Source organism: Erinaceus europaeus, chromosome 7 (genome assembly GCF_950295315.1).
Source record: "Erinaceus europaeus chromosome 7, mEriEur2.1, whole genome shotgun sequence".
Classification (NCBI taxonomy): Eukaryota; Metazoa; Chordata; class Mammalia; order Eulipotyphla; family Erinaceidae; genus Erinaceus; species Erinaceus europaeus.
In genome coordinates, this window is record NC_080168.1 from 98,443,582 (window position 1) to 98,455,820 (window position 12,239).

At 40.9% G+C, this 12,239-nt stretch overlaps 1 protein-coding gene across 4 annotated transcripts in view; it reads right to left on the reverse strand.

The window, feature by feature from the left end:
• Positions 1–12,239, reverse strand: part of IRAK3 (interleukin 1 receptor associated kinase 3) — a 58,798-nt gene that overhangs the window by 27,038 nt on the left and 19,521 nt on the right. For all 4 annotated transcript variants that reach the window (XM_060194979.1, XM_016185457.2, XM_060194978.1 and 1 more), the window contains 2 exons: positions 9,743–9,894; positions 6,029–6,093 (listed from right to left, as the gene is read on the reverse strand). In XM_060194979.1, coding sequence (XP_060050962.1) covers positions 6,029–6,093; positions 9,743–9,894 — 217 coding nt within the window. The remainder of the gene's footprint in view (positions 1–6,028; positions 6,094–9,742; positions 9,895–12,239) is intronic.

A 12,239-nucleotide genomic window follows, 5' to 3' on the forward strand; every position in this document is an offset into this window, starting at 1 on the left:
AGGAAGACAGAAAGACACCTGTAGCACTGCTTCACCACTCGGGAAGCTTCCCCCCTACCCCCCGCAGGTGGGGACCAGGGATTCAAAGTCGGGTCCTTGTGCACTGTAATGTGTGCACTCAACCAGGTGCATCACCACCTGGCCCCATATACTGGGTTGTTTCAACAGATCTATACCACTAAGTGGCACATCCTCCTGTGACTTAAAATTATTCAGAGATAGAAACCTTTTTCAAAACCAGTACATAGCAAGTCTCATTTAGATACATCCATATCTACCCTCTTGCTAGCAGAGCTGAAAGAAATCACTTAATTTAATTAACTAATGTATTTATTCTTATGTAATGTGGGGGCCTAAAGCATGGACTATACCACTGACCCCCAATCCATTTTTTCATTTATTTTTAGAGAGAGAGAAGAGGGATAGGTATACAGAGAGAGAGAGAGAGAGAGAGAGAGAGAGAGAGAGAGAGAGAAGAGACAACACAGCATCCCTCCATCATCTATGGAAATACCTTGGTGCCAGCTCTGGTGTTCTTGTGTGGTGATGGAGCTTGAACCAACCCGGGGATCCATGTATAACTAAATGAACACTTTCACTGGGCCTCTGAGCCCCCATTTCACCCACCCAGCCCCCATTTACTTATTTTAAAATAATACTAATCAAGCAGAAAAGTGGAAACTAGCAATGTTAAAGAAAAAGATAGCAGGTTTGAGCCTATGGACCCAGTTCATCCATTCTTTAACTTAAAAGTCTTAAATCTTCCCAGGGTAGATAGCATAATAGTTATGTGAAGAGATTTTCAAGCCTGAGGCTGAAAAGACCAGGTTCAGGTTCAATCCCCAGCACCAGCATAAACCAGAACTGAGCAGTACTCTGGTTTAAAAAAAAACATAAATCTGTGATATTTCAGGTAATGCACACATACTTAAAGGTTAGTAGGGAGTCGGGTGGTGGCGCAGCAGGTTAAGCGCACGTGGCACAAAGCACAAGTACCTGCGTAAGGATCCTGGTTCGAGCCTGGCTCCCCCCCTGCAGGGGAGTCACTTCACAAGCGGTGAAGCAGGTCTGCAGGTGTCTTTATCTCCCCCTCCCTGTCTTCCCCTCCTCTCTCCATTTCTCTCTGTCCTATCCAACAACAACAACATCAATAACCACAACAATGTTAAACAACAAGGGCAACAAAAGGGAAAATAAATAAATATTAAAAAAATGAAATAAAGGTTAGTAAGCCTGATACTTGTTTGTTTACTTTATTAATGATACAGGGAGGGTGAGGAGAGAGAGAACCACTGCATCAAACTAGCACAATATGGGGCTGGGTGGTGGCACACCTGGTTGTGAGCATGTATGACAATGCACAAGGATCTGGGTTCGAGCCCTTGGTCCCCACCTGCAGGGGGAACGCTTAACGAGTGGTGAAGAAGGGCTGCAGGTGTCTCTCTGTCTCTCTCCCTCTCTATCACCCCCTCCCTCTTGATTTCTGCCTGTCTCTATCCAATAAATAAAGATAATAATAAATAAATAATTTAAAATAAAATTAAATTAAAAACCTAGCATAATATGTCATAAAAATCTATGTAAGAAGCATTCCTGAATGCTTCTGCTGTAGTTCAAACATGATGCAAAGTGCCACAGTGTGGTGGAGTTAACAGGCTTGAATGACAAGGAAATCTGTGTTTGAATCTCTGGTCTTTTCACCAGCTTTGTGAACTTGGGTCAGGTATTTCATTTTTATGAGCTGTTTCTTTGCTATGGTCTGAACTGTGTCTTCCAAAAATGTACCTGCTGACAGTTGGTAATGTAATGATGGTGGTGCCTTCCTGATGGGATTTGTGTCCATAAAAGCAGAAAGAGGAGGGAGTCGGGCTGTAGCGCAGCGGGTTAAGCGCAGGTGGTGCAAAGCACAAGGACCGGCATAAGGATCCCGGTTCGAACCCCAGCTCCCCACCTGCAGGGGAGTCGCTTCACAGGCGGTGAAGCAGGTCTGCAGGTGTCTATCTTTCTCTCCTCCTCTCTGTCTTCTCTCTGTCCTAACCAACAACGACAACAACAATAATAACGACAACAACAATAATAACTACAACAATAAAAAAACAACAAGGGCAACAAAAGGGAATAAAAAAAAAAAAAGCAGAAAGAGGGTTAGGTCCTTAGTTCTATAATCCAGGGGAAAGCCCACACTAGGAATTGAATCTGTCTTGATATTAGCCTCTAGTCTGAAAATGGATTCCTGTTTAAATCACTTGTCATGTTTTGTTATAACAGCCAAAGCAGAGTAATACACCTGTCAATTGTAAGTAGTAACTAAAATACCTATTGCCCAGGCTGAAGAGTCAGATCATGTGGTAGTACCTGTATGCTTCAGAGCTCAGGTCCCAGCACCTGCACTGCTATATGCCAGAGCTGAGCAGTGCTCTGGTCTCTCTCATAAAAGTGAATGAATAAATAAGCCTACTTCTTGAGGTCCCTGTGAAAATTAAATAATAGGTTAAACACTTCAGCCAAGTTCTAGGTCCTTACAAATTATGAACTCTCTTCCTTTTTCCTCAGAGAAGGAAAGAAGATAGGAATTAGATACCATGCTCTAAGTTTACAGTTAAGTTTAAGGTATAAGTACTAAGTAATTTCCTTATTAAGCTAAAATAAAACATCTTCCTCAGGTCTTAGTTCGGATATTAGTTTTTCTATGGAGTCCAGTCTGTTCCTCACTCCCCATGTTGCTATTTCTTCTTTCTTGAGTGCTTTGTACTCTTCATTTTTATCTCTTTGACTGAAACTGTCTGTTTACTTACGTGTCTCCTCCTCATCCTACTTCAGAGAGGCTAGCTTAAGAGGAAAAGGTTACATCCTACTTATTCTTCCATAACGATCTCTGAAGAGGAAGATTGATGGTAGTCTGGGAAATGAGTAGGATCTTATAAAAATATTAGTTCTACCACAGTTTTTTGATTTGCCTGGGGATAATTGTGGTGCTCTCCTCAGAGAACTGTATAAGGGTTAAAGAATGAACATATGGGGACCGGGTGGTAGTACACCCAGTTAAGCGCACACACTACCATGAACAAGGATCCACGTTCAAGTCCCTAGTCCCCCGCCTGTGGGGGTGTGTAGAGAGGAGAGAGCTTTACGAGTGGTGAGGCAGTGATACATCTCTCTCCCTGTCTCCCCTTCTCTTAATTTCTCTGATTATAAAGGAATGAATACATGTAAAATATTTGCCATAGGAATCAAAACTAAATAAATATTAGCAACATAAAAACAATAATGGCACACCAGGAATAAAGTTGTTGAAAATAATTTGAATTTCATCTAAATCAATACATACCTACCTCACCAAAATAGAGCAAATGGATCAGAGAGATAAATGTAAAAATCAAAGCAAGAGAGTACTTGAAAAATAGCAAAATTACTGAATAAATACTCATGAATAAGAGTATTTAAGACATGATATAAAGCCAGAATTCCTAAAAGACTATGTAGATTAAGTTCACATACATTAAAACCATTTTCTCATTGCAAAAGCTAGAATAAGCAATCTAGTAAAACAGTTTTTGCACCCTGCAACATAAAAATAGTGCTATTTTGGGAGTCGGGCTGTAGCGGGTTAAGCATAGGTGGCGCAAAGCACAAGGACCGGCATAAGGATCCCGGTTCGAACCCCGGCTCTCCACCTGCAGGGGAGTCGCTTCACAGGTGGTGAAGCAGGTCTGCAGGTGTCTATCTTTCTCTACTCCTCTCTGTCTTCCCCCTCCTCTCTCCATTTCTCTCTGTCCTATCCAACAACGACAACAATAATAACTACAACAATAAAACAACAAGGGCAACAAAAGGGAATAAATAAGTTAAATAAATATTTTTTTTAAAAAATAGTGCTATTTTTCTCTAATGCATATAATGTTCCTACAACTACTAAGAAAGATACCGATGGGGTTGGGCTCCGGTGGTGCAAAGCGCAGGGACTGGCATAGGGATCCTGGTTCAAGCCCCTGGCTCCCCACCTGCAGGGGCGTCGCTTCACAGGCGGTGAAACAGGTCTGCAGGTGTCTATCTTTCTCTCCCCCTCTCTTTCTTCCCCTCCTCTCTCCATATCTCTCTGTCCTATCCAACAACGACAATAATAAAACAACAAGGGCAACAAAAAGTAATAAATAAATATTTTAAAAATTAAAATAAGAAAGATATTGATGGCTTAATAAAAAGTGGGCAGAGTATACCATCAAATGCTTTCCACAAAAGGAAAATATATCTTTTAATATGTGAAAACTTTCACTCATAATGGAAAGAAAGACATTTAAACTACATTGAGAAGCAAATCATTTCCACTTAACATATTGGTAAAATTAAAAAATAAATAGAATAGATGTTACACTGGAAAGAATGTGGGGAAAATCAGTTGACCCTATAACTTTGGTGGTAGGAATGCATCATATACACACTCAGACATGTATGAAACATTTATACATGTTCTTACTGCAGCATTATCTTTTAATAGCTCATGATTAGAAGAATATGTAAATATCCATCAGTAGGAAATGATTCATCATAGTACAATACACACCAATGTATTAAAATAAGCAAAAAGGATCATGTCTGAGGCTCTGAGGTGCCAAGTTCAATCCCAAGCACCACCAAAAGTCAGACTTGTGCAGTGATCTGCTTGTGCGTTCTCTCTCTCTCGCTCTCTCTCTCTCATTAGGATAAATAAATAGGGGGGCAGGCAGTGGCACACCCAGTTGAGCAAGACCCCTGCAAAGGGGAGCTTCTCTCCTTATCTCCCCCTCCTCTCAATTTCTGTCTTATTTAATAGGAAGGAAGGAGGGATAGAGGGAGGGAGGGAGGTGGGAAAGGATCGAGGGAACAAGGAAAGAAAGGAATGGAAGGAAAGGAAGGAAGGAAGGAAGGAAGGAAGGAAGGAAGGAAGGAAGGAAGGAAGGAAAGAAAAAGAAAGGCATGCCAGGAGCAGTGGATTCATAGTGCTAGCACCGTGCCAGCACCAGTAATAACCCTAGTGGCAAATAAATAAATAAATAAATACTTTAAATAAATAAAATAAGCACAGTGGGTAATGAATTTATGTTATTTCCTGTCCAAGAAGGAGAAAAATAAAAAATATATCTCTGCAGAGATGCATAAGTATCTGATACTCTGTTGCCACTGGGAAAATCCCCTGGGAGTTGGGTGATAATTATGGAAGACAATCATTCCTAGGTTCCCCCTTTTGCACTTTTAGAATTTTGAAACATCTGAGTTTATTACTTATTCACAAGCAAATAAGTAAAGCTTAAATGTATAAGCCCTCTATTCCAATTTTTCTTGAGTAAATAATATGTAATTTTTCTGATTAGCCCTCTAATGTTTTGATTTTTGGTCCTGGGAATAAAAGGAAAAGGATTTGGTTCGCTGCTTCCTCCCAAGTCCCCTCACCCCATTTCACATATTGTTTTAGAAAACATCTGAAAAGAACATTTTCTATTCGTAAAAGGTGATGAGTGAACTCTACAGGGTTAGAGGCCTTCGACAGGACAGGCTGCACAGCTGCAAATATGAATATATATGAAAATCAAGTCATTTTAGTTGGTCTCTGAAGGCTCTCAGGCTCATGAACGAATTCCCAGAAAATAATATGCACATCAAAAGCATTTGATTTCTTTGTCTGAAAGTCTTTTTCCTGAAGAGGGTTATAGTGATGAAACAGTTTCTTCACTGGAATGTCTCTAAAGAAGGGGGAAATAGTTAACTATACACAATTCTAATGTTCTAAGAATTATTTTACATTCAACCATGTTAGTCACATATGATTTAACCCACTTCCTTGTTGAAATATGTTCAAGTGAATTATGCAAATAGTCTATTTTAAAGTGTATTCTAAGGAATATGCTAAAGCAGATGTCAAAAACGTGTCGAGTGTTCCAATAGTCAACTCAAGTTTATTAAATGCCAGACATGTCAAGTACTGTGTTGTCGAATCAAAGATGAACATAGATGGAAATCAGACAGAAAGGGAGAAATTCCAGAGTTTACTCACAGTAGTAAAACTTCAAGCTCAGACAAGAACCTCTTCCATTGTTTCTTACATTGCATTTTTTTATCCTAAAATCACACAGAAAAATAAGGAGGACTAGTAAGAAAAAGATCTCTGTAATTCTTACACAGGGTATGCAGTCTCCTTGAAATTATAATTGATAGAATATCTTGTTGTAGATTCATAGAAATATTTTCTGGAGAGAAGATCCTTAATGTTTGTCACATTTTAAAGCTCCGTTAACTCCAAATAAATCCAGGACTGCCATTCTCAATGTTTTTTTTTCCTGCTATGTATCATGCTGCTATATTTTATATTCAAATTATTTCACCATATATTCTAGACACATAATTTAAAAATATTATAGGTATTCACAGAAAGTAGAATAATAGAAACTCCCGCTTAATCTCACAAAAGAATTCAATTTGTGATGGCTGTATTCTGACTAGTAGTGATTTTACCAATTCGGCACTTAACGGTTTGGGTCTCAGACATATTTTGGTTCAAGTCTTACCTTTGTTAATTCTGAAAGGGCAGGCATATTAAGCAAATGAGAACTGTAACTCCTTATTTCAAAGAAGCTCCAGAAACTAGCCTGATGCACTGCACATTAATATTTACTGAATAAATTAACAAGGTTAATTGGGCACCTACTGTGTCTTTGGCACTGCCTTCATACACTTCTGTCATTGCATGTTTCTGAATTTCCTGTGAAAAAGTTGGATTAAATATATTCTTAAGTGTGCTCTAGGAGGTGGTGTAGTGGATAAAGAATTGGACTCTCAAGCATGAGGTCCTCCTGAGTTCTATACCCAGCAGCACATGTATCAGAATGAAGTCTGGTTCTCTCTCTCTCTCTCTCTCCTCTCTCTCTCTCTCCTCTCTCTCCTCTCTCTCTCTCTCTCCCCTCTCTCTCTCCTCTCCCTCCCACTCCTCTGCTTTTATCCCTCTCTTAAATAAATAAAATATTATATATATATATATATATTTTTTTAAAGTATGTTCTTAGGTCCCATGAGCTATCATTTACAAATTTTTAGAGCTCTGTCCTCAAGAATAAAGGGAGTGAAATTCAATAGGGCTTTTATAAGCTATATTCCGGGGCTGGGTGGTGGAGCACCTGGTTGAGCACACATGTTACAATGTGCAAGGACCTGGGTTCAAGCCTCTGGTTCCCACCTGCAAGGGGAAAGCTTCACAAGTAGTGAAACAGTGCTGCAGGTGTCTTTCTGTATCTCTCCCTTTCTACCTCCCCTTTCCTCTCAATTTCAGGATGTCTCTATCCAATCAATAAGTAAATAAATAATAATAAATCTACATTCTGAGTTAGTCCTGGAAGTCAGACGCAATACATTGGGCAAGAATACTCCAAATAGGCCAGACAGTGGCAAACCTGATAGAGCAACACATTACAGTGTGCAAGGACCTAGTTTCAAGACCCCAGTACTCACTTGCAGATGGAAATTTTCCTGATCAATAAGACAGTGCTGCAGGTGTCTCTCCCTCTCAACCTACCCATTCCCTCTCAATTCTTCTTTGTCTTTATCCAAAATACATAAATGTATAAATATATTTAAAAATAAAATACTAAAAAAGAGTCACTCTACTAAGAGATTAAGAAGATAACATTGTTTTAGGAGTCAGTTAGATCGAATCTCAGACCCCTCTTTAAGAGTAGCTTTGTCACTTAACTTCTCTGGCATCACAGTTTGTTGTTGTTGTTGTTTTAATCTAAAAATGAAGGGGCTAGCTTTTGTGTTCATGCTAACCACACACTTTTACTGATCAAAATGTTGCCCGTGCACAAAGAACATCAGCTTCCCTGAGAGTTGGCAAGAAATACTGAATCCGAATCTGCACCGTGGGAGCTGAGTGGTGGTGCAGCAGGTTAAGTGCACATAGCGCAAAGCGCACAGACCAGAGCAAGGATTCTGGTTCGAGTCCCCGGCTCCTCACCTGCAGGGGGGTCGCTTCACAAGCAGTGAAGCAGGTCTGCTGCAGGTGTCTATCTTTCTCTCCCCTTCTCTGTCGTCCCCTCCTCTCTCGATTTCCCTCTGTCCTATCCAACAACAGTGACAATAACAACAACAACGACGATAAACAAGGGCAACAAAAGGGGAAAAATAATAATAATAAAAAAGAATTTGCACTGTAAGATCTCCAGGTGATTCCGATGTGAGGGTCTAACACATCTTGAACACATCTCTGACTCAGCTCTAGTAAGAAAGACTGTTAAAGTTAATGCCCCAACATTACATAGCCTATTTCTGACATTACATATTGCCAACTTGGCTACATCCTATCTTTTTGCTAATAGTGATTAGTAACTGAATGCATGGAAAGGGCATAAGCACTTCTATCAATTATCCAACACACATTTATGAGTAGCTTGTATGATCCAGGTCTCATAATGAAGCACTGGGATACAAAGATTAATAAAAGAGTTCTCCAAAGAAAACCATCCATCCATTGAGACAGGTGGGGGAAGATATCAATACTATTAGACAATGCTTTGGTGCTACTGGTAATGCTTTTGATGCACATCGGAAGAGTCAGAAGCAATCAGGGAAAAAAAGTGTTGTTTCTGGGGCAAAAAAGGAACAGGGCCCAGAGGCAATGATACACCCTTTTGAAGTCAGACTCGTGGGCAGAAAACTCCCTAAAGGGAGTGGGTGTTAGTTAGTGGCAGCTCTCCACATGGAACTCTTCTCCAGCAAACTATCTGGTTTTCATGAATTCCATGCATGAGCTTTTAGATATTTGCACCTGCACTTTCTTTCACCTAGAAGATACTGCTCCCTTGCTGCCTGTCAAAATTCTACTCATCCTTCAAAATCTAGCTAAAAAGGCTTCTTCCCCTCTACTTTCCTGATTGTTTACTGAGTGGTTACTTTATGACAGGGACTCTCCTGGGTGTTGGACACACCCCTTCTGTGACTCTAACTTTCATATCCTTCTGTGACCATTTGTACAAACCTCTGCTAAGCTACTTCCCACTCTGCAGTTTAATCTGTTCTCTGCTTAGCTGTTTCCCCCACAAGACTGAATTTCTTGAATATAGAAACATGCCAGCACCCAGCTCATAGAAGGAGCTTAGTGAATGTTCACCAGCTGATGGAACAATGGAGAGTATGGAGAGCAGTTTCTTATGGGGTTGTGTACACACACACACACACACACACACACATACCTTTCTCTCACTGATTCCTGACTTTTACCTCCAGTGCCTTTTATACTTTGTTGATGGCAAGTACTCAGTTATCTCTTAGCTTCCTCCTATGATCATTGTCTTGTGGCTCCTCTTCCAAGCTCCCTCTGTCTTCCCATCCTTGAACTGTGATAAAAGCACTCTTACCTGTCTGTGACTTAGCCTGTGGAATTGCCAGGAGGGGATACCATCTTACAAAGCCAAGAAAGCGGGCACAATCTGACCATGTTAAGCAAAGTCTCAAAGGTCCTACAGAGCTTTTTTAGAGATTGTTTCCTCTTGCAACACAGCTGGGGATGTGGAGGACTTAACTCCCACATTCTTGCAAGACAGACATTCATTTCCCAATCATTTCTCCAGTCACCTGAGGTCATATATCTTATTTCCATTTATGAGATTTTATTTTCAAATACACTTCTTTTCACTATTGATGGAAAATGACATGTTTCAATGTGAAATATGAATAAATAAATGAAATTGATATCCTGGGATAGTAATTCTTTCCATACCTGTTTAAATAGTTTAACGGCATATGTTCGGTTTTGGAGCACCACTCTGAATACCTGAAAAATCTCCCCTTCTCCGACTAAGAAGTCTTTGTGGAAGTTTTGGGTTCCCTCTATGATATTTTGAAAGCTGATGGAGGGTTTAAGCAGTATTCCTTAGAAAGGGAAGGAATGAGAAGATACATTATGTTTTGTCTTTTTTTTTTCCTTCAATTTATTTACTTACTTATTCCCTTTTGTTGGCCTTGTTGTTTTATTGTTGTAATTATTGTTGTTGTTATTGATGTCGTTGTTGTTGGACAGGACGGAGAAAAATGGAGAGAGGAAGAGACGACAGAGAGGGGGAGAGAAAGGTACACAGCTGCAGACCTAACTCACTGCTTGTGAAGCGACTCCCCTGCAGGTGGGGAACCGGGGGCTCGAACCAGGATCCTTACGCAGGTCCTTGTGCTTTGCGCCACCTGCACTTAACCCGCTGCGCTACAGCCCAACTCCCCTTGTATTTTCTTTTTAAAAACATTTATTTATGGGAGTCGGGCTGTAGCGCAGCGGGTTAAGCGCAGGTGGCGCAAAGCACAAGGACCGGCATAAGGATCCCGGTTCGAACCCCGGCTCCCCACCTGCAGGGGAGTCGCTTCACAGGCGGTGAAGCAGGTCTGCAGGTGTCTATCTTTCTCTCCCCCTCTCTGTCTTCCCCTCCTCTCTCCATTTCTCTCTGTCCTATCCAACAACAACAACAATAATAACTACAACAATAAAACAACAAGGGCAACAAAAAGGGAATAAATAAATAAGTATAAAAAAATTAAAAAAAACACAACCAAACAAACAAAAAACATTTATTTATTTATTTATTTTGGATAGGCACATAGGATGAAGGGAGAGACAGAAGGAGAGAGAAACAGTACTGCCTCATCATGCATGAAGTTCCCCCCTTGCAGGTGGGCCTGGGGACTTGAGCTGGGGTCCTTCACACTGTAGCATGTAGCATGTGTACTCTACCAGGTGTGCCACCACCTATCCCCTACCTCCTGTGTTTTAAAGAATAAATGTCACCATTGTAAAGAACTATGACTTTGGTATTAGACGTCCACGAGAGTCTAGTAGAGAGTTAGTAGAGCAAGGCCTAGGAGCTGACACTGGAGTCACCGTGTACTCTGCATTTTCACTCAGGCCTAGCTACTCACCATGCCACTTGACAGGTGATTCTTTTTAATTTTTAATTATTTCTCTGGATTTTTTTCCCCCCACAGGAATTTATCACGGGGCTTGGTGCCTACCCAGCTCCACCATTCCCAGTGGTCATCTTTCTTTTTTTTTTTTTTTTTTGGTAGCACATAAGAGACAGAGAGATAGAAAAGAAGAAACAGAGAGAGCGAGATGCGGAGATGCATCTGCATCACTAGACTTCCGACCCGCAGGTGGGGAACAGGGGCTTGAGCCTGGGTCTTTGTGCACTGTCATGTGTGAGCTCTACTGGGTGAGTCACTGCACCATCCCTAGGTGACTCCTTAAACACTGTAATTCTGGTGCTTTTCCAAAGAGATTATTAGTAAGGGCCAGGGAGATTGCACAGCTAGAGTACTAACTCACATGCTGGAGGCCTCAAAAGTCCCTGGTTCAATCCCTGGCACCACCTTAAGCCAAAGTTGAACAGTGCTCTGTTTCTTTCTCTCTCTCTCCCTCTCTTGTAATAAACATATAAATGTATCTTTAAAAGTAAAACAAGGGGAGGGCTGGGCTGGAGCACAGCGGGTTAAGTGCATGTGGTGCAAAGCGCAAGGGCTAGTGTAAGGATCCTGGTTCAAGCCTCCAGCTCCTCACCTGAGGGGGGTGGGGGGTCACTTCACAGGCGGTGAAGCAGGTCTGCAGGTGTCTATCTTTCTCTCCTCCTCTCTGTCTTCCCCTTCTCTCTTGATTTTTCTCTGTCCTATCCAACAACAATAACAGCTATAACAACAATAACAACTACAACAAGGGCAACAAAATGAGAAAAATAGCCTCCAGGAACAGTGCATTCATAGTGCAGGCACCAACCCCCAGCAATAACCTTGGAGGCCAAAAATATATAAATAAATAAAACAAGGTTAAAGACAAAACTTGGTTAAATGTTTCGGAATCCAATTTTACATTTCCAAATTAAATGCTGAATTTAAACCTTATCCTAAATCTTAAAGGACGAAAATCTTAACTAATTTTTTTTTTTTTTACCAGAACACTGTTCAGTTCTGGCTTAGTCTGGTGTGGGGGATTGAACCTGGGACTTTGGAGTCTCAGGCATGAGAGTCTGTTTGCATAACCATTATGCTATCTACCCTCCGCCCTAAAATTTCTAATTATCTTTGAATCAATGGAGCAGAAGATCTGGTGGCAAATATTGGGCAAAGTAGTCTTAATGATCACTAAAGTTAACCAGAGGGCAGGGGGAAGGTGGCATAATGGTTATGCAAAGAGACTCTCATGCCTGAGGCTCCAAAATTGCAGGTTCAATCCCCCACAC